Source organism: Ranitomeya variabilis, chromosome 5, assembly GCF_051348905.1.
Source record: "Ranitomeya variabilis isolate aRanVar5 chromosome 5, aRanVar5.hap1, whole genome shotgun sequence".
Taxonomy (NCBI): Eukaryota; Metazoa; Chordata; class Amphibia; order Anura; family Dendrobatidae; genus Ranitomeya; species Ranitomeya variabilis.
The window spans coordinates 79,078,623-79,102,529 of record NC_135236.1 but is presented as its reverse complement, the minus strand read 5'-3'; the positions used below and the strand labels follow the sequence as shown (position 1 = coordinate 79,102,529).

Genomic DNA, 23,907 nt, shown 5'->3' with positions numbered 1-23,907 from the left:
AGGTTGTTAGTCCTGTCACCGTTGGTAATTTGCATCCTAAGTTTATTCTGTCTGTAACTTTGATTTGCTCACTGTCATCTTATCCTGTCATGGCGTTTGTAGATTCAGGTGCTGCCCTGAGTCTTATGGATCTCTCATTTGCTAAGCGCTGTGGTTTTATTCTTGAACCATTAGAAAATCCTATCCCTCTTAGGGGTATTGATGCTACGCCATTGGCAGAAAATAAGCCGCAGTATTGGACACAGGTTACCATGTGCATGACTCCTGAACACCGCGAGGTGATACGTTTTCTCGTTCTACATAAAATGCATGATTTGGTTGTTTTGGGGCTGCCATGGTTACAGACCCATAATCCAGTCCTTGACTGGAAGGCTATGTCAGTGTCTAGTTGGGGCTGTCGTGGTATTCATGAGGATTCCCTGCCTGTGTCTATTGCTTCTTCTACGCCTTCGGAAGTTCCGGAGTACTTGTCTGATTATCAGGATGTCTTTAGCGAGTCCAGGTCCAGTGCATTGCCTCCTCATAGGGAATGTGACTGTGCAATAGATTTGATTCCAGGCAGTAAATTTCCTAAGGGAAGACTGTTTAATCTGTCGATACCTGAACATACCGCTATGCGTTCATATATCAAGGAGTCTCTGGAGAAAGGACACATCCGTCCGTCTTCTTCCCCTCTTGGTGCGGGATTCTTTTTTGTGGCTAAAAAGGACGGATCTTTGAGGCCTTGTATTGACTATCGGCTTTTAAATAAGATCACTGTCAAATTTCAGTATCCTTTGCCGCTGTTGTCTGACTTGTTTGCCCGGATTAAAGGTGCCAAGTGGTTTACCAAGATAGACCTTCGTGGTGCGTACAACCTTGTGCGCATTAAGCAAGGGGATGAATGGAAAACCGCATTCAATACGCCCGAAGGTCATTTTGAGTACTTGGTGATGCCTTTTGGGCTCTCTAATGCCCCTTCAGTTTTTCAGTCCTTTATGCATGACATTTTCCGGAACTATCTGGATAAATTTCTGATCGTTTATCTGGATGATATTCTGTTTTTTTCTGATAATTGGGACTCGCATGTGGAGCAGGTCAGGATGGTCTTTAAAATTTTGCGTGAAAATTCTTTGTTTGTCAAGGGCTCAAAGTGTCTTTTTGGTGTACAGAAGGTTCCCTTTTTGGGGTTCATTTTTTCCCCTTCTGCTGTGGAGATGGACCCAGTCAAGGTCCGAGCTATTCTTGATTGGACTCAGCCCTCGTCAGTTAAGAGTCTTCAGAAGTTCTTGGGTTTCGCTAACTTCTACCGTCGTTTTATCGCTAACTTTTCTAGCATTGTGAAACCTTTGACGGATATGACCAAGAAGGGCTCCGATGTGGTTAATTGGGCTCCTGCTGCCGTGGAGGCTTTCCAGGAGTTGAAACGTCGGTTTACTTCGGCGCCTGTTTTGTGCCAGCCTGATGTCTCGCTTCCCTTTCAAGTTGAGGTGGATGCTTCAGAGATTGGAGCAGGGGCCGTTTTGTCGCAGAGAGGCCCTGGTTGCTCTGTTATGAGACCTTGCGCCTTTTTCTCTAGGAAGTTTTCGCCTGCGGAGCGAAATTATGATGTGGACAATCGGGAGTTGTTGGCCATGAAATGGGCATTTGAGGAGTGGCGTCATTGGCTCGAGGGTGCTAAGCATCGTGTGGTGGTCTTGACTGATCACAAAAATCTGATGTATCTCGAGTCTGCTAAACGCCTGAATCCTAGACAGGCCCGCTGGTCATTGTTTTTCTCCCGTTTTGACTTTGTTGTCTCGTATTTACCAGGTTCAAAGAATGTGAAGGCCGATGCTCTTTCCAGGAGCTTTGTGCCTGATGCTCCTGGAGTCGCTGAACCTGTTGGTATTCTTAAGGATGGTATTATCTTGTCAGCTATTTCTCCAGATCTGCGACGTGTGTTGCAGAGATTTCAGGCTGATAGGCCTGATTCTTGTCCACCTGACAGACTGTTTGTGCCTGATAAGTGGACCAGCAGAGTCATTTCCGAGGTTCATTCCTCGGTGTTGGCAGGTCACCCAGGAATTTTTGGCACCAGAGATCTGGTGGCCAGATCCTTTTGGTGGCCTTCCTTGTCTAGGGATGTGCGGTCATTTGTACAGTCCTGTGGGACTTGTGCTCGAGCTAAGCCTTGCTGTTCTCGTGCCAGCGGGTTGCTCTTGCCCTTGCCTGTCCCTAAGAGACCTTGGACACATATCTCCATGGATTTCATTTCTGATCTTCCGGTGTCTCAGGGCATGTCTGTTATCTGGGTGATATGTGATCGCTTCTCCAAGATGGTCCATTTGGTTCCTTTGCCTAAGCTGCCTTCCTCTTCCGATCTGGTTCCTGTGTTTTTCCAGAACGTGGTTCGTTTGCACGGCATCCCTGAGAATATTGTGTCAGACAGAGGATCCCAGTTTGTTTCCAGATTCTGGCGATCCTTTTGTAGTAGGATGGGCATTGACTTGTCGTTTTCGTCTGCTTTCCATCCTCAGACTAATGGACAGACGGAGCGAACTAATCAGACTTTGGAGGCTTATTTGAGGTGTTTTGTCTCTGCTGATCAGGACGATTGGGTGACCTTCTTGCCGTTAGCTGAGTTTGCCCTTAATAATCGGGCTAGTTCCGCCACCTTGGTTTCGCCGTTTTTCTGCAACTCTGGTTTCCACCCTCGTTTTTCTTCGGGTCATGTGGAACCTTCTGACTGCCCTGGGGTGGATTCTGTGGTGGATAGGTTGCAGCGGATCTGGAATCTTGTGGTGGACAACTTGAAGTTGTCACAGGAGAGGGCTCAGCGCTTTGCCAACCGCCGCCGCAGTGTGGGTCCCCGACTACGTGTTGGGGATTTGGTGTGGCTTTCTTCCCGCTTTGTTCCTATGAAGGTTTCCTCTCCCAAATTTAAACCTCGTTTTATTGGTCCTTACAAGATATTGGAAATTCTTAATCCTGTATCCTTTCGCCTGGATCTTCCTGTGTCGTTTGCTATCCACAACGTGTTTCATAGGTCCTTGTTGCGGCGGTACGTTGTGCCTGTGGTTCCTTCTGCTGAGCCTCCTGCTCCGGTGTTGGTTGAGGGCGAGTTGGAGTACGTGGTGGAGAAGATCTTGGATTCTCGTCTCTCCAGGCGGAGGCTTCAGTACCTGGTCAAGTGGAAGGGCTATGGTCAGGAAGATAATTCCTGGGTGGTCGCCTCTGATGTTCATGCGGCCGATTTAGTTCGTGCCTTTCACGCCGCTCATCCTGATCGCCCTGGTGGTCGTGGTGAGGGTTCGGTGACCCCTCACTAAGGGGGGGGGGTACTGTTGTGATTTTGCTTTTTGCTCCCTCTAGTGGTCATTAGTGATTTGACTCTGGAGCGTCTGTCTTTTTCTATATCCTCACCTGGGCCGTTAGTTTAGGGGCGTTGCTATATAAGCTCCCTGGACCTTCAGTTCAATGCCTGGCATCGTTGAAATCAGAGCTAATCTGTTGTGCTCTTGTCCTCTGATCCTGGTTCCTGTTTTTCAAGCTAAGTCTGCTTCTTTGCTTTTTGCTTTTGTTTTGTTTGGTATTTTTGTCCAGCTTGTTCCTATCTGTATCCTGACCTTTGCTGGAAGCTCTAGGGGGCTGGTGTTCTCCCCCCGGACCGTTAGACGGTTCGGGGGGTTCTTGAATCTCCAGCGTGGATTTTTATAGGGTTTTTGTTGACCAGATAAGTTATCTTGCTATATTCTGCTATTAGTAAGCTGGCCTCTCTTTGCTGAACCTGGTTCATTTCTGTGTTTGTCATTTCCTCTTACCTCACCGTTATTATTTGTGGGGGGCTTGTATCTTGCTTTGGGGTCCCTTTCTCTGGAGGCAAGAGAGGTCTTTGTTTTCTTCTCCTAGGGGTAGTTAGATTCTCCGGCTGGCGCGAGTCATCTAGCGATCACCGTAGGCATGATCCCCGGCTACTTCTAGTGTTGGCGTTAGGAGTAGCTATTTGGTCAACCCAGTTACCACAGCCCTATGAGCTGGATTTTTGTATCTTGCAGACTTACACGTTCCTCTGAGACCCTGTCCACTGGGGTCATAACAGTCTCCGCTGGGATCTGGAACGCTGGTTGCAGGGCCTTGCTCTGCGGCGCTGTCATCTCCGTTTGCAGCATCTCGCTTTCCGGCAGGGCCTTGCTTTCTGGCTTCGAAGCGCTGGAACTTCTTTCCTGCTCCGGACCAGACGAGGCTGCCGACAGATGTCTGGTGAGGCTCCCGATGATGGTCTTCTTCCACCCGGCCTCAGTGCTCAGCTGCGTCCGCAGGAGTTGGTGGATCAGCTCGTCCGCTCCGGTCTGCAGGAGGTCAGCGTCAACTGTGAAGGTCTGGCTGCGGTGCCTCTCTGGGTAGCTGGGGGAGTCCTCGGCTCCGACCCCACGCTCCGGCTCCGGGCGGCTGGCCATGGCGTCCTCCATGTGGCTCGCTCCTTCTTCCTGGTCCTTTCCCGCTCTCTCCTTCGTGGGCGGTTTCGTTTTCTTTGTCTCCGCCCCCCATTGAGGATCAGTAGGCGGATCTCGGCTCCTGACGGACACGTCCTCAAGGGGCAGAAATATTTAGACTGGGCGGCCATTGTCTTTCGCGCTCTCCAGCTTGTCTACGCCCACTCCACGCCCTTCTTCTTCTCTTGAGCTCTCCTTAGCGCTGTAATGGCGGCGGTTTTGGCGGGAACTTCTGGCGGCAAATGGCAATCCACAGTCATTGCAATAAGTCACAGTCCAAGTATAATAAATCACAGTTCCAAGGCACACATGACCTGATTCTTCAGGCTTAAGTAGATCCTGTTCGTGACGCCAAGTTTTGCAGCGCCCCCACTGCCGCAGGGCCGAGGGGTACCCGGTACCGGGCCTCTGAGTCTCTGCTCTGGGGTTGGCGCTCCAAATAAATACTAGGTGTTGGTAGTGCGGTGTAGTGCCGGTCGCAGTTAATAACGAGGACACCAGGTTGGAGTCTCTTTACCTCTTTACTGAAGGTCTCAAAGTCCTCAATCCGGAATACGGTTAACCAGGCTGCGCAAGTCCGGCCGGTCCAATGGCACCTCCAGAGTTCCCTTTGCAGGTGGAAATCTGTGCCTTCCTACTAGCGCTATGTGTTGTGGTCCTCCCCTGCTGAGCTTATGGGATAGTCCCCACAACTGTTGTGTCTGTTTCTTGTGTTCCCTCACAACTCGATTAGATGATCTTCTGCTAATCCTCCATCCCTCCCTGGTGTTTATGGTTGGGACGCACCCGTATGACGGGTAGGCTCGGAGCTCTTCCGGGACCCTAGAGTCGCCCCTCTCCAAAGGTTGCCCCCTATGTCTGCGTAGGTGATTTAAGTGAGACAGCCCGCCTGTGACTGACTGTCCTGCCGTTGGTTTGAAGTATGGCTTAGAGCTCTGTACCTCCTCGGCGTTCCGGCCGCCGGTTGTTTGCACCTCAGTAGGATGTTGCCTCGATCTTACAGCACGACTCCTACTGGTATTCTCCTTCTTGCTTTGATCTCGTTTCTCACTCAGCACAATAAATCTCGCTTCTTGTCCTTTCTTAGGGCACCGCCGCTATGAAGTGCAGGCGTGGTCCCGTAGCTTTCTCTCTGTCTGCCAGGCCTCTGTCAGGATCCCACCCCTGACAGGGACCCTACCGAATCTTCCCCTACAACACCCTCTGCCACAAGGTGTTGCCTGGTTCCAACCCAGTCAGCGTTCTCCCTAACTTCCTGCCTAACCCCCAGTTTTACCAGACTGTGAGGAGTGGCCTAATGAATAGTACCCTTAGCTCCCCCTGGAGGCCAGACTGTGAAATGTATTGGTGTCTGTGATACCTGGTCAGATGAACTCCTTCAGTGCCATCAGACGTACCATAGTTACATAGTTACATAGTTATTGAGGTTGAAGGAAGACCTTAAGTCCATCTAGTTCAACCCATAGCCTAACCTAACATGCCCTAACATGTTGATCCAGAGGAAGGCAAAAAAAACCCCATGTGGCAAGGAGTAACTCCACCATGGGGAAAAAAATTCCTTCCCGACTCCACATACGGCAATCAGACTAGTTCCCTGGATCAACGCCTTATCAAGGAATCTAGTGTATATACCCTGTAATATTATACTTTTCCAGAAAGGTATCCAGTCCCCTCTTAAATTTAATTAATGAATCACTCATTACAACATCATACGGCAGAGAGTTCCATAGTCTCACTGCTCTTACAGTAAAGAATCCCCATAGCCCCCCTTAGCGGCGGAGCCACAGTACTGCAACGACCAGGACTCTGGGGCGCTGCACATATATGTCGTTGGTCTAAACTTGGATATTTGGAGACATACATGAACATACAGTGTCACCTACTGACTAGGGATATTCGTATATGCAGCCTGGATTACCAATGAATCCAGTGCACTGAGCTCCTGATACATGTCAGGGCACATCTAAGAATGTATCATCTCCCGCTACTGATAAATATTGCTATTCACTGCACACACCAATACACAAGGTGAATATTTGCATGCATTTTAATTGCTACTCAGTGACTTGTAGACACATGACCTGTAGTTACATTGCTGAGCGGACACAGACGTAATATTGTTCTGCACCCATAGTGCTCTGCACATCCTCCAGTATGCAGACTGACAGGTGTCTGCAGTGCTCCGCAGGCTTTTCTTTTAGTGACAGAGCTATTTGCTCCACTTCATGTGGAGCCCTGTGGGAAAGCAAGGTGCATTGTGTATTTACAACATTTAACTATTTTCTTTCCTTTCCAGGCTTGGCTCATTAATATAAAGCTTCTATCCCCAGGATGTTCTGCCAAGGCTGTCACGCTCTGTCTCTTTCTCCCTCTGTCTGTCTCTCACTCTTAGCAATTTTCATTCTGTCGCTCCTGACTTGTTTTGCCTCAGATCGGCTGTCTCTATCTTTCTCGGTTTGTCTCTTTTTTTTTTTCTTCCCTAAAAACAATGTATTATCTCATCTCTCAACCTGAATGACATTTCTCCGTTTTCTTTCGGAGTCAGATTTTTTGCTCTGCCTCTCTCTTTCTCTCTCTGCTTGTCTTCATCTCTCAATATATTCGTGTGCCCTGGAGTTATCAGATGGTGGCAAGGTTTAGCACTCCATAATTCTTATTTCCATGGGTGTTAGATAAGGACTGCAAAACCTTAGCACCTTTTGCTAAGTCTTGGCCTATTTTACATTCCCTGCCTGTTTCTAACTTTGCTTGTCTGTAAATATTAACTTTTACATTGCAGATTCCTTGAGTGTGTCTCCCTTGAATCTGCCCCAATCATATATCCCTTCACCTGGTTCTTCACACTCATGCTATGGCCTCCTCTACTCCATCAACCACTTCTCCCCTTCTTCGTTTACAGAGCCCGAGGAACCATGGACCTGTTTTCATACCACCACATTTCATGCCCCTTGTCCAGTCCTTTCCTCCTCAAGTTTATTCACTCCAATTCATTTCTTCCATTTCCTTTCTTCATGACACGTTACTAACACCCTGAAGCAGCCTCACTACCTTTGCATTTCCTTCATCCAGTACCATCTTGGCTTTCCATAAAACACTTCATATTTTTATATTTTTAGTTCACAGTTGATATGAGTTCACATTATTCTTCACTTTCATTTGTTGTCCTTCCACTTTCCATGGTCCTCTTATTTCGATGAAGATCTTTGGTAGTCAAGTCACCCCGTGAACGTCCATTAGTCTTGTCTTTAAGCACTTCTCATTCAATTTGTTTTCCTTACGTCTCATTGTCATTGACCCATTTATCTCTTTGCAGGACCTCTTTGAGGGACCCACTGTTCTTCATCACATACCTGTCCCTTTCTTATTTTGATGCCTTTTTGTGCCATACCCACTGATTTCTCAGTCCATACGTTCCCATCCATCTCGTCCTTTCCAACCCTACTGTTCCACAACCCCAGGCATTTCTAGTCACCTTTCTCTTTTTACAGGACCCTCTACTGGGAACCCAAGAACACCCCCTGCCCTCCCCTGCATCACACATTGGGCATATAGTTCTGGGCTTGTCTTGTGTGGTTGGGCTATCTGGGGTGGAGGGCGGATTAGATTTATGGTACCTTAAGTGATGGGAAAGGTTTGGTAATGACACTCATGAATATCTTTCTCTCCTTTTTCCTATCCTCTTTTTCATTTGATATTTTTCTCTCTCTTTCTTTTCTGATGCGTGAATAGAAGTGGAGCAAAAAGGTAATTTTCATTGGTCCCTTCCTGTTACCCTCACGGTGACTCGTTAATTCCGCCCATAATTAATGTTGGAATCCTAATTTTTCCTTTTCTCTCCACCCCTCCTCCTCTGTTCCCCCTTTGCTGACCCTGTTACCCTCTAATCCCTTTCGCTTTTTAAGGATTACAAGAGCTGGAGTTTATTTGCACCAGTATAAAATCCTGAAATTCCCCACAACGTGGAGAGAGAGGATTTAGCATTTGTAAAGGGTTAGGGTTATATTTTAGGATTAAAGGGAGATCAGATTGGTATTTTAAGGAACTCTATAGGGTAGTCATAGTCACACAATTCTAAGCACTAAATGAGATTAAGTTGGAGACGCATTTCACCTACAGAAAAAAAAAAGAAAATGCGAATTCAGAACTTCGTGCCGGGAAGTCATTAAGGCTGTGAGAAATATTTTAAGCAATGATGAAGGCTCTCAAGTTTTCAAAAGGTGAAAGCAGCAGCCATCTTAAGATGTCTTGTCAGAGGGGAAGGTCATAGGCACATCGTTTGTGAAGATTTCTGATAGGGAAAGGGTTAGTGAAGTGGCGACCAGCTTTGTAGGGAACGATTTTGCTTTTAGTTAGCAGGATTGTGGCAGATAAGGGTTTAGTGGTGAAATACTCTGCAACCTCCAGCCTCCCTTCATTCCTCACTCCCTTCCTCTTTTCCCGTCATGTTTCCATAGCAACCTCCAGAAACCTGGCCTACCTCAATTATTCCCCTCAGCTTTTCCCTACTTTTTCACCCTCTTCCCTCCGCTCCTCTCTCTCCCTCTCTTTATGTCACTTCCCTCTTAATTTAATTAAATACCATTTATTTTCCTTTAATTTCTGTTCTGCCCTCCTCACCCCCTTTTTTTTCTGTAAAGGAAGGGAACTCATTCTCCCTTACAGCATTTATACTTCTGTCAGTGAAGGTTTTAAAGCCAGATCTGCAGCAACACCTTATGTAAAATGTACATGTCGTCTGCGTATGTCCGTGGTGCGCACAGTGTCCGCAAACGTACACGCATATGTATACACGGGGACACGTCTGTCTATTATACGGTGCAGACGACATATGTCATGTACGTAGTTATTGGACCTAGTACATTCTCAGAGGGTCTGGCTGCTCCCTGAGGATTTGGGAAAATGGTCAGAGATCAGGATAAGGGGGGATGGATTGTGGTGTTCGCTGATAACATACAGCACCCCGTGGTGATGATTAACCTCTCATCTCTCTGCTCTGTGCCGCACTCTGATTACTAACGCCATTAATCTGGTCTCTCCTTCCGCCTGTGCACAGACCTGTCTATTGATACAGTAAAAACCGACGGCGGGAGCTTTCTCTGTGGGTGGAATTAGGAGCCGAGATTTCTGCTATTTCTGTACATATCCTTTCCACATAGCGCCTAACATTAATTCTTTACCTCATCATTTGGTCAGTTTAACCTTTACGTTGCCCTGTTAATCCATATACATGTTCTATTTAACCCCTTCTGATGAAATGTTTTAGTAGAAAAACGCCTCATCTGTTTCCAGTCTGATTTCTATTATTGAAGATGCCACTTCTTTCTGTTATTCCATATATTCTCTCCTATACCTCCTCCTAGTACTCCGAATAACTTTCCCTATATCTCCTCATACTACTCGATTTATCCTCTCCTATATTTTCTCCTTTTACTGCATGTATCCTCTCCCTACATATCTTCCTATTATATGTATATATACATATATACATATATATATATATATATATATATATATATATAGATATATCCTCTCTGTTTTGTCATTCAATTATTGCACATATCCGCTTCCTATATCTCCTCCTATTACTCCATATATCTCCTCATATTACTCATATATTCTCCCCATATCTCCTCCTATTACTCCATATATCCTCCCCATATTTCACCCTATTACTACATATTAGCACCCTATATCTCCTCCTATTACTCCATATATCCTCCCCCATATCTCCTCCTATTACTCCATATATCCTCCCTATATCTCCTTTTATAACTCTATATATTCTTCCTTTATCTCCTCCTATTACTCCATATAACCTCCATATAACCTCTTCTTACTTGCTCCTATTACTCTATATAACCTGCACCATATCTCCTCCTATTACTTCATATATCCTCCCCTATATCTGCTCCTCTCACCAATATAACCTCACTAATATCTCGTACTATTACTGCATATATTCTCCCCTATATCTCTTCCTATTACTCTGTATAACCTCCCCCATCTCCTCCTATTAGTCTATATATCCTCCCCTACATCTCCTCCTATTAGTCTATATATCCTCCCCTACATCTCCTCCTATTACCCCATGTAACCTCCCCTACATTTCCTACTATTACTCCATATATTCTCCCCTATATCTCCTCCTATTACTCTCTATATCCTCGCTTACATCTCCTCCTATTACCCCATATAACCTCCCGCATATCTCCTTCTATTAATCTATATAATCTCTCCCATATCTGCTCCTATTACTATATATATCCCCCTACAACTCCTACTGTAACTCCAAATATTCTCCCCTGTATCTCCTATTACTCCATATATCTTTCCCTATATCTCCTATTACTACATATATCATCGCCTACATCTGCTCCTGTTAATGAAAAAACCTCACCCATATCTGCTCCTATTACTTTATATATCCTCCCCTACATCTCCTCCTACTACCCCATATAACCTCCCCTATATCTTGTTTTATTACTCCATATACTAATCCTTATATCTTCTACTATTACTCCATATAACCTCCCCTATATATCCTCATATTACTACATATATCCTCCCCCATATCTCCTCCTATTACTTCATATAACCTCCTCATATCTCCTCTTATTACTCCATATATTCTCCCTTATATCTCCTATTACTCCATATATCCTCCTTATATTTCCATATAACCTCCCCTATTTCTCCTCCTATTACTCCATATATATCCTCCCTATATCTCCTCCTATTACTCATATATCATCCCTATATCTCCTCCTATTACTCCATATATATCCTCCCCATATCTCCTGCTATTACTCATATAACCTCCCTATATCTCCTCCTATTACTCCATATATTCTCCCCTATATCTCCTCCTATTACACTATATAACCTCCCCCATATCTCCTATTACTCCATATATCCTCCTCATATCTCCTCCTATTACTCATATATCATCCCTATATCTCCTCCTATTACTCATATATAATCCCTATATCTCCACCTATTACTCCATATATCCTCCCCTGTATCTCCTCCTATTACTATATATAACCTCCCCCATATCTCCTACTATTACTCCACATGTCCTCCCTATATCTCCTACTATTACTCCATATATCCTCCCAATATCTCCATATAATCTCCCCTATATCTCCACCTATTACTCATATATCATCCCCATATCTCCTCCTATTACTCCATATAACCTCCCCTATATCTCCTACTATTACTCCATATATCCTCATATCTCCTCATTTTACTCATATATCCTCCCCTACTATTATTCCATATATCCTCCTTATATCTCCTCCTATTACCCCATATAAGCTCCCCTAGATCTTCTATTGCCTCATATATTCTCCACTTTATCTTCTCCTATTGCCTCATATATCCTCTCCTTTAAGTCCCCCTTTCACTCCATATTTCCTCCTATATTTCCAGTGTACCTTCTCCCTCCTCCATAGCTCATCCTATTACTATTAACTATTCTCTTCCTACATTTCTTACTACAGTATTAATCCATATATCCTCCATCCTCCCTATAGTGTCTCCTATTACTCCTAATAACCTCTCCCTATATCACTACCTGTTTCTCCATATGACCTTTCCGTATATCTCTTCTCGCTTATACATATAACCTCTACTATATCTCCTCCAATGACGCTATATATATCTTATCCTATTCCTCTATATATTGTATTCCAATTTTTCCTATTACTCTATATAACTTCTCCTTATTTTCTCCTATTATTAGATATAATGTCTCCCTATATCTTCTCCTATTTCTCCATATATAATTTCCCTTTATCTCCTTTTATTAATCTAGGTGTCCTCTCCTTTTATCTCCTCCTACAGCTCCATACAACCTTCCCAATAACTCCATATATCCTCTCCTTCCTTATATTTACTTCTGTTACTCATATAACCTCTTCCTATATCTCTTACTACTCCATACACTCTCTTATTTTTTTCTTTTATTTCTTCATATATTCTTTCCCTATATCAAATATTACTCATATTACCTCTTTCTTTTTATATCTCTTCCAAAAAGTGTATCCTCTGCTATATCTCCACACATCTTCATGTATCTCTTGCTATTAATATGTATATGATATGTCACATTCCCTTTATATCTTCTCATTTTAGTCCAAAAGAAACTATATATTTGTATCACACTTTATTATTCCATATTATTATTAATATTACTACATTTTTTATTACTTTATATGTCTCTGTTACTCCTATAAACTCTACTATATCCCCTGTTAGGCCATATAACCTCGCTCTATATCTTCTATAATTATTCCACACAACCTCTGATTATATCGCCTCCTATTACTCTATCTAAAACTTCTTTATATATATACAGTGGAGAAAAGTATTTGATGCACCGCCGATTTTGCAAGTTTTCCCACCTACAAAGAATGGAGAGGTGTGTAATTTTTATTGTAGGTACACTTCAACTGTGAGAGACAGAATCTTAAAAAAAATCCAGACAATCACATTGTATGATTTTACATAATTAATTTGCATTTTATTGTATGAAATAAGTATTTGATACAATAAAAAAACAGAACTTAATATATGGTGGAGAAACCTTTGTTTGCAATTACAGAGGTCAGACATTTCCTGCAGTCCTTGACTATGTTTGCACACACTGCAGCAGGGATTTTGGCATACTCCGCCATATAGATCTTCTCCAGATCTTTCAGGTTTCGGGGCTGTCTCTGGGCAACATTGAGTTTTAGGTCCCTCCAAAGATTTTCTATTGAGTTCAGGTCTGGAGACTGGCTAGGCCACTTTAGGACCATGAAATGCTTCTTACGGAGACACTCCTTAGTTGGCCCACCTGTGTGTTTCGGGTCTTTGTCATGCTGGAAGATTCAGCCACGACCCATCTTCAATGCTCTTGCTAAGTGAAGGAGATTATTGGGCAAAATCTCACAATACATGACCCCATCCATGTTCCCTTTAATATGGTGCAGTTGTCCTGTCCCCTTTGCAGAAAAGCACCTCCAAATTATGATGTTTGCACCTCCATGCTTCACCGTGTTCTTGGGGTTGTACTCATCCTTCTTCTCCCTCCAAACACGGCGAGTGGAGTTGATACCAAAAAGTTCTATTTTGGTCTCATCTGACCACAAGACCTTCTCCCATGCCTCCTCTGGATCATCCAGATGGTCATTTGGCATATTTCAAATGGGCCTGGACATGTGTTGGTGTCAGCAGGGGGGCCTTGTGTTCCCTGCAGGATTTTAATCCATGACAACGTAATGTGTTACTAATGGTAATGTTTGAGACTGTAGACCCAGCTGTCTTCGGGTCATTGAACGGGACCTACCATGTAGTTTTGGGCTGATTGCTGACCTTTCTCAGAATCATCCTTACTCCACAAGGTGAGATCTTGCATGGAGCCCCAGACCGAGATTGACAGTCATCTTGTGTTTCTTCCATTTTCTAATAATTGTGCCAACAGTTATTGTCTTCTCACCAAACTGCTTGCCTATCATCCTGTAACCCAGCCCAGCCTTGTGCAGGTCTACAATTTTGTCCCTGTTGTCCTCAGATAGCTCTTTACTCTAGGCCATGGTGGAGAGGTTGGAGTGTGATTGTTTGTGTGGACAGGTGTCTTTTACACAGGTAATGAGTTCAAACAGGTGTAATTAATACAGGTAATGAGTGCAGACTAGGAGGGCTTCTTAAAGAAACACTAACAGGTCTGTGAGAGCCAGAATTCTTGCTGGTTGGTTGGTGATCAAATACTTATTTCATGCAATAAAATGCAATTTAATTACGGTATTTAAAAATCATACAATGTGATTTTCTATTTTTATTTTTATAGATTCTGTCTCTTACAGATGAAGTGTACATACGATAAAAATTACAGACCTCTCCATTCTTTGTAGGTTGGAAAACTTTCAGAATTGGCAGTATGTCAAATACTTATTTTCTCCACTGTATTCTCCTTTTATATACATACATCTACTTATATCTCCTCCTTTATTCTATATATCTACCCCTTCTATATTTTCCTATTTCTCCATATAACCAGTGACTATATCTCATCCTATTACTCCATACTCCATATAAGTTCCTATATATCATTCATTACCCCATATAACCTGTCCTCATAACTACTATTATTACTTCATACAACTTCAAATTATCTCCCCTCCTATCTCCCTATGTAATCTCTCCAATATCTCTCCCTATTATATACCTAACCCATATATCTCCTCCTGATATATACCCTCCACATACGTATGACGTCTCTCAATATCCTCTCTCATTACTCCACATAAATTCTCCTTGTATCACTTCCTATTGCTCCATATAATTTCTCCTTGTATCTAGTATTACTCCATATACCTTATCCATATATTCCCTCCTATTACCCCATATAACCTCTCACAATTTCTCCTCCTATTACCCCACATAACCTCTCACAATAATTCCTCCTATTACACCATATAACCTCTCCCAATATCTCCTCTTATTTTGCCTTATAACCTCTCCCAATATCTCCTCCTATTACCCCCTATTAACCTCTCACAATATCTCCTCCTATTACACCATATAACCTCTCCCAATATCTCCTCCTATTACCCCCTATTAACCTCTCACAATATCTCCTCCTATTACCCCCTATTAACCTCTCCCAATATCTCCTCCTATTACCCCATATAACCTCTCACAATATCTCCTCTTATTTTGCCTTATAATCTCTCCCAATATCTCCTCCTATTACCCCTATTAACCTCTCCCAATATCTCCTCCTATTACCCCCTATTAACCTCTCACAATATTTACTCCTATTATGCCATATAACCTCTCCCAGTATCTCCTTCTATTACCCCTTATAACCTCGCTCAATATTTCCTCTTATTACCCTATATAACATCTACTCCTATTACCCCATATAACCTCTCACAATATCTCCTCCTATTACCCCCTATGTTACAGGGGTATTGCCTCCTATTATGCCATATAACATCTCACAATATCTCCTCATATTATCCCATACAACCTCTGCCAATATCTCCTCAGTTTACTCCATATAACTTCTCCTATATCTTCTATGATTCTCCTATTACTCCATATAATACCTCCCTCTAACTCACCCTATTAAATCATATAGCCTTTTCCAATAAATCCTATACATATTTTCTATATTTATTTTTACTCCCAATAACCCTTCCTTATAACTCTTCCTCCACATAACCTTTTCCTATAATTCATCGTTAATGTCATATAACTCCTTCCTAAAATGACTCTCTATCAAAGTTATCTCTCCTTACAAATTCAGCCTTACCAGATCGCCTACCTTCTCTGTGTAGACTGTGTTCCATGTTAAAATTATTTTAGTTAAGTTCATTGGTCAGTATCTTTCTTCCTATATGTCCCATTTTGCTCCATGTACTAAACATCTACCTCCCCATATAGGTGCTTCCTAAATCCCCTCTGTGTCCCTCTGTGGGACAGGGACAATCTCCACCAGTCTCCACCAAACATCTCATCAATTGGTGACAAAGTTGTCTTTACATTATAGGCTTTTGTCACTTCTAACGACTTCCTTTGTGAGCAGGCGGATACCACACCACTGTACAACAGGCACTATCTCTCTGACTTCACTCTTCTCCCTACAGGTGTCTGAGATTAACTCCCTTTCTTTCTGTGTTGCTGTGTAAGCTGTCTAACTGAACTAAAACCTGTTACAAGAACACCCCTATTGGAATATTTAGCAGCCGGGTCATTCCCATTACTATAAAAAGAACTCCAGTTACAAGGACACCCCTTTAAAAAAATACAAATTGGCTACGAAATTATGTTTGTAGGCCAAAAAAATTTGATTTCATTTTTGTGTGGTCAAAACAAGGACAGGCAGCAAGACTCCTCCGTGTCCTAATGTGGTCCATCTAGAGATAGTCAAGTGAGCTCATTGTTATGATTTCTTGAGGTTGTCAACTGAAGGACAGTCAACAAATATCCTTGATTTTGTTAATGGTGTGCTCAAAACTAGGAATAGACAACAATCCAACTTTCGGCTTGTTAGGACCGGTTTTGATTTTGACTTTTTCCAACTCAAGTGTTCTTGCTTGACTTCAAGGTGTCAAAATGTAGTAAGATTATAATATTTCATGGTTGTCTTCTAGAAAGACTATGCCAAAGGTAGACCACAATTGTTTATGAATTCTTTCAAGTTGGGTAAAGAACAGAAGGTCAACAGAGTGTGATAACGTTAGAGGTTTTTTTTACACAGGCCAATAAATTGCCTGTAATAAGCGCAGATTGACAATATTGGAAGTTGATTGACACTCATTTTGTTTTCCCATATAAATGAAACACCAACACTGATTGGTAGGAAGGTACGTACAAATGATCATTCGTGAGGTTGTTCGTTCCTCCTCCTGTCATGCACTTTTTATGATTGTTGGCAGCACATGCCCTGCTTACATTAGGGGAAGTGTTGCCAACCAAAAATAATTTGAAAGGGTTTGTCCAGGTCCTATTCTCTGGCAAGTGCATCTATAGCAGATCAGTGGGGGTGTGACACCTAACATCCCCTCCGATCAACTGTTCTTGGAGCCAGCAGGGGCTGATCGGGCAGAATTACACAGCTCCGTCAACTGTATAGCCGCCGAGGCCGGGTACTGCAGATCCATGCCTATTCATTTGAATAGCCGCAGATGTGCAGTACCTGCCCGCGGCCACTATACATTTGATGCAGCTGGTTTTGCTCCACAATTAAGTACATCCGTCTGCCGCCAACACTGAGAACAGCAAATGTTCCCAAGAGTTGCACCCCCCATTTGATATTGATGACTTTTGATCATAGACCCTTTTACAGTGGGCAGTGGTTGGCACGAACATTTATTCAGACGATAATCATACCATGTAAAAGGCCCTTAAATCTTGAAATGATCAAGAAGATCATAGGGAACAAACATGATGTAACTTCTATTGGTGTGGTCAAGTGAGAATACCAAAAACTGGCCACGTATTTTCTGTTAGCATTTCTAACAGTTGACCAGAATTGACTTAGATCTCAAAATCACCCTCTATAAATCATGCATTATTATATTATTCCAATTGAATATAAATAAACAAGCGTATGACATTTACGCATATTTGGTCGCACTTTTCCATTCATTCCGTCCCATTTGCGTTCAAGCAAATGGATTTATCACTTTGAAAAGAAAACACGATTGCCTAAAAGAAGCAGTTAAGTCACTGTGCTTATACTATAAAACATACAGATTGATGGGGTGTTCTTATAACGGGACGCTTATTTATAGGAAGGGGCATGCTAGGGCTGTGAGCTCTTTAGGGGTATGTTCTTATAACATGGGTTCACTGATGGTATCTTTGTTGCTGCAATAAAAATGATATTAAACTACATTATTAGCCCAACACTGCCCCAAAGGAGGTCTTCTAAAAGTAGTTATATATATATATGTCTATGTGAAGTCCATATCATAGTCATGAATAGAGAGTTGCAATAATATAAAATTATATGAAAATCTGATTCTAAGAAAGCATCTTCCACTCCCCTGAGATGCTGCATCCATCATTTTGGTAATCATAGCTAGATATAGAATAGCTCAAAAGACAATATTACAAACATTCACATCAAGTGTATGTTACTGAATCAAATCCTAAAATGTTAATATTGCTGGCAATCATAGAATACAGTGGATAGCTGTTGAAGAAATATAGCATAGATATTATAGGACATGGTCATAAAGAATTGTACAGAACCCTGGTGGACACAGAAGGAAAAGGGCAAGAAGAATATATGGGCCCTTTCCAGCCCAATAGCTTAATGCACAATTTCACCAGTTTTGCAAGTGGAAATGGACCCCTTTACCTCTTGGGCCCTTGTGCAACTGCATAGGTTGCACCAATGATATGTCCACCTCTGGTACAGAAACACATGGAGTCTGTGTGGCTTTGTACTATGTCATCATCACACCTTATGGAGTCCATACAGAGCTTTGCTCCTTAAGGAGATGTTCATTGTTGGATTCATGTTGAATCTGACAGAATCATACCACCACCATTCACTCATTCCTCTATAGGAAATTAAAGCCCTACAGAGATACAACGGGGTCCTACAGAAGTAGAAAGTTGAAGGCTGAAAGGAGCCTTATTTATTTATTGTGCTAAACTGATATAGCGCTATCATTCTGCAGCACTTTACAGTCCCCACTGGCTCACAATCTAAATTCCCTATAATTATGTTTATGGCGTGTGGGAGGAAACCAGAGTACCCGGAGGAAACCCACACAAACACAGGGAGAACATACAATCTCCTTGCAGATGTTTTACTTGGTGGGATTTGAACCCAGGACCCCAGCAATGCAAGGCTGCAGTTTTAACCAGTGAGCCACCATACTGCCCAGAATACATATATGTACATTACTCCTAAAGTAGCCCATATACATAAAATAAAAGTCAGAGATGAGTGTAAGATGCTATACATGCAATGAGTGAGAGCCATTTCACAGAGAAAACCCAAGAAAAAAAACAAATTGAGAATATATCCTATAGTAAGTAAATAAGTAATCAGTAATAGTACATGTAAATAAATTAGGTTAACTAGTTAACACTATTTTGATAAAAAAAAAAAACATAAAAGCCATCCCACCGCGACAATGTGTACCCAGTTGGGAGGATCCTAGTCTATGTCTAGTTTTAAAACCTCACCTTGTTTACACTGTGGCCATTTCACAGACAAAGCCTAAAGGTACCTTCACACTAAACGACTTTGCAACGATAACGATAGCGATCCGTGACGTTGCAGCGTCCTGGATAGCGATATCGTTGTGTTTGACACGCAGCAGCGATCTGGATCCTGCTGTGATATCGCTAGTCGTTGCCGAAAGTCCAGAACTTTATTTGGTCGTCAGATCGGCGTGTATTGTCGTGTTTGACAGCAAAAGCAACGATGCCAGCAATGTTTTACAATGGTAACCAGGGTAAATATCGGGTTACTAAGCGCAGGGCCGCGCTTAGTAACCCGATATTTACCCTGGTTACCATTGTAAATGTAAAAAAAAAACAGTACATACTCACCTTCTGATGTCCGTCAGGTCCCTGGCCGTCTGCTTCCTGCACTGACTGTGATTGCCGGCCGTAAAGCACAGCACAGCGGTGACGTCACCGCTGTGCTCTGCTTTTACTTTACGGCCGGCCGGCGCTCACAGTCAGTGCGGGAAGCAGACGGCCAGGGACCTGACGGACATCAGAAGGTGAGTATGTACTGTTTTTTTTTTACATTTACAATGGTAACCAGGGTAAATATCGTGTTACTAAGCGCGGCCCTGCGCTTAGTAACCCGATGTTTACCCTGGTTACCCGGGGACTTTGGCATCGTTGGTCGCTGGAGAGCGGTCTGTGTGACAGCTCTCCAGCGACCACACAGCGACACTGCAGCGATCGGCATCGTTGTCGATATCGCTGCAGCGTCGCTTAATGTGACGGTACCTTAACAAAAAAACAAATTGAGCATATACCCTATAGTAAGTAGATAAGTAAACGGTAATAGTAAATGTAAATAAGTTAGTGTACTTAGTTATCGCTATTTTGATTAACAAAGCAAAAACTCCATCCCACCACGACAAGATGTCCCCAGGCGGGATGGCCCTAGCCTGTCTGTAGTATTAAAACTTATTACATATGGGTCTCTCAGAGTTAGAAAGTAGAAGGCTGAAAGGAGTCTTAAAGTAGTCCATATACAAAAAATAAGTTACCCATAATGGCAGATTTTGACCATCCATCGTTTAGAAATTATGCGTGAAGTCTCATTCTCAATGGTCAGTGGCAAACTATTTTTCAGTCCTTGTCTGCTGAAGATACCAGGCTGAATTAATTTGCTTCTTCAAACAACCCCATTCTATTAATCTGACCGTTGATATAGTAGGATCATTGTATGAGTGATCCGATGGATTGATGGCGAAATTCTGGCCGATTTTAGTCTTATGTGTATGGCCAACCATAGACGATATACTTATCGGCAGATTGGGAAAGTTTTGATGGGATTCGCCAGCGATTTATCTTCTATGATCTGCAATATGACTTAAATTTTATGTTTTAGAGATCCCACAAAATTGTCTTGAAAGCTCCATAGTTTATTAGGCAAAGGAGAATGAGTATTTTATGTAAGTAGAATCAAAACCAGAGGTTGAAAAGTATTCCATACTGTCCCTCACAGAAAAGAAGGTTAGCTTCAGCATGGTGGCCAGGGAATAACGAAGGTTACATTAGTGTTTTAGAACCACTAACAGATGGGAAAAAAACTTTAGGTACATTATTTAACAACATAAAAGTACCACACAGTGAAGAGTAATCTACGCTCTCCAGGAATTACTGAATAAATTGTGCTCTAAAATAACATGGGTGAAAAAAAAAAGAGTGATGTCAGTTTTAATGGACAATACGACCTCCCATCATCCCAGACTCTTTAATGTGCCATGTATGGTCTGACTGCAAGTAAGAGGTAGCCACTTGAGAATTGCAAAAGATTTTACAATGTGCCGGTAATGTGTTTATTGGGTATGGCCGCTGGTCAGTTCCATTTGTAAAGACATATTAGCTCAAAATAGCTGACCTCAGGAGTTTACGGAAAAGAATGAGAAATGAATAACATGGGGGACAGGAGAACAAGTACTTCATTTTATATATGGGATAACCTGCCTGCTCCTGCTTCTCTGTGACCAGAATGTTCTGGCCGGGGCTATTGGTTGGAGCGGTGATTGATTGTATTACAAGTATAAAGATACACAAATCCAAATCTTCTCATTGCCAATGTGTAGCCATCAGTTTCCCTTTATTCACCCTCTTAAATCCTGACACTTCATCCATAACATGAAGCAGTGTCCTTAATGACCTAATCTCATGAATAACCAGGTCACTGCACCCCACAAAATCAACACACTCTTTTCAGCTGCCGTCATCATTCGTATGACCCATGTGGCATCAAAGTGCCATATACCTGTCAACCTTATGAATCACTTCCAACTCTTGTCATGACCTGAATGGCTGAAGGGTATCTTCACACCCTGGCACACCAAAAGCAGGGGGCTCGTAGACAAAAAAAAGTAAGGGAAGGAGTGCTAAAATGTCAAATAGATCGGAGCCAAGAGCTGTGTAAATCCAGGGTGTCATTCAACTCACGTTACAACGTTACAATATGAAACTTTCATATTAATGCACAGGAAAGGTCAATACACAATTGCATCTTGATGCCACCCCAACATAGCTACCAAGTCATAGATGCACTGAGCTGTGTCCGTTCTTTGATTCCCATTCCTAAAGGACGCGACATCATGCAACGTTGTGTGCTGTATCTCAACGAGGAAAAATAGCTGTCTGTCAAACTCTAACATGTTCCCTGACCCGTCAGTATAACAGAGGAACCCTGTTCATTGATTGCTACCAAGCATGCCGTGTCACGTAGCATACCAAATATCCATTGTGGCCATTTCCTCTAACTAGAACATGCAATATCCTGATGATTTAGTAATATTGCCCATGGTATAGCGTAAGGAAGGCAGATCAGTTTGAGCTAAACATGTGATAGAGGGAATAAGATCATTAGTTAATGTCCTATAATATCACAGTAATAGCGTCTTGTATTACTTTGGAAATCTATCGTAATGGCTTCAGTTCGTAACGGAGCCAAGATACCTATGAAATTCTTAAAGGATCCCAACATATCCTGATGAATTCCATCGCATTATAATGGGGTCCATCATGTTCCAGTTGGGGGTTCTCGGTATGCTTCACATCACGAATAACATTACAGATTGATAAGTATCGGATACCATGATGGAAGCTGAAAATCTTCAATAATATGGCTATTTCCTATTCAATCTATGATTGTTGGTGGAAAATCTGAAACCCTAGAGAAAAGATTTTCACGTTATTAGAAATGATCGAATATATATAGGAGAGGAACAGAGCACACCAGATTTCAGGCCATGTGGAGAAATTGGAGCCAGGGAATAAAGTCAGTTTAGACAACCCTATCATGTGCGTAAAACCTATGACCTCTTAATATTAGGCGCAGGATCTGACCACTGACCAGCAAATTTAGCTAAACGATTTACATCTGGACATACTGGATGATTGTTGCGTTGACCCCATTCCATCCAGAAGAACACTGAAGCCAGACGTAGTTGGCTTTTCCAAATTAAAACCTACCCATCACCTACTCACAGTAGAGTCAGTCATAAGGAGGCCTTTTACATTCCTGAAGCTACCTCTGCTGTGTATATGTGATATGTTCTCCATTGGGTGTCCTGTTTATCTGGGTTGTAAATTAACTATTCTAATAATGGGAAACTAAATTTCAGGGACATGAGATTAACCTATAAGAAGGGGTGTTCTTTTAATGGGTTCCCTTATATAAAGGGGCACATTGGCACAACAGGACTTTCCTTCATTCGGGATACTTGTTTGCTGCAAGAATCTATTTCACTTAATCAATATTTCAGTTCAACAGGATAGTGGATGCCAATTTCATGTACCCACGATGCAACTCAGCAGGTCTCTTTCTTGCGTCTCACACCTCATGGCTGTTTAATCAGCTCCCCTCTAACCCAATTAGCTTTCAGGATCCCAGCCTGAGCAGCAACAGAGATCCTCAGTGGGGGGAGGTCAATCACCAATGGTCCATGATTGGCTGTAAGAATGATATGTGACCTCCAAAAATTTTTTTATTATTATTATTATTTTATTTTATTATTTCTCCCTCCCCTAGCAGCGCTGCCATGGCAATAAATATGTCATTTTCTGTTACTGCGGGGATGGAGAAGATATAAGTAATGAGGAAGAGGAGGGGGAGAGAGAGAGTTGCTCATGAGATGGGGAAAGAGACACTTCCTTAGGGGACAGAAAAAAAAGTTTTCTCAGCACCGAGGAGAAAAAAGAAACTCCTAACCAAGAATTAGCTCATTAGATGATCTCGGGATGATATAGACTGTGACTGTGGTTGGGTAGAACTGTGTGGAGAAAGCTTATGATAACGGGAAGGAAACTTAAAAGGGATCACAGTTCAAGAAAATATATATATAGAGAGAGAGAGGAATTTTTGTAGTTTCATCCATTGTATCCTTTAGTGATGGGCAAAGTGAAAAAGAAAGTTTTTCTAGAAGACATTAGAGCGGTGGGCAAAATGTGGGAAATTTCGGGTATCTTGGAAAACCAGATAGGTTATGATAGGCATACGTTAAGCGTGGGAGTATTCTGAGATTAGGAGAGGGTCTTCTTTTCTGATTCTCTCTCTTAATCTTCTTTCCTTTTCATACCCTTCTCACTCCCCCAGACTCATCCTCCTATGATCACAGGGTTAATACAGGGGGTGTAGAGAGAATGCGCAGCTCACAACAATTTTTTTTCTCTCTCCCCTCCTGCCCCTGTCTCTTCCCTCTCTTTTTCTACATTCGTTTTATCATTC

General features: G+C 42.5%; 1 protein-coding gene across 3 annotated transcripts in view; it reads left to right on the top strand.

Moving 5' to 3' along the window:
* ADGRL1 (adhesion G protein-coupled receptor L1) overlaps positions 1-23,907 on the top strand; it is a 526,256-nt gene that overhangs the window by 397,094 nt on the left and 105,255 nt on the right. Inside the window, exon 5 of one of the 3 annotated variants that reach the window (XM_077262602.1) lies at positions 8,184-8,198. The exons of 1 other annotated variant lie outside the window; for it this stretch is intronic. In XM_077262602.1, coding sequence (XP_077118717.1) covers positions 8,184-8,198 — 15 coding nt within the window. Of the gene's footprint in view, positions 1-8,183; positions 8,199-8,457; positions 8,672-23,907 lie in introns of those variants that run through there. One more of the 3 variants, XM_077262604.1, reaches the window with a different exon arrangement.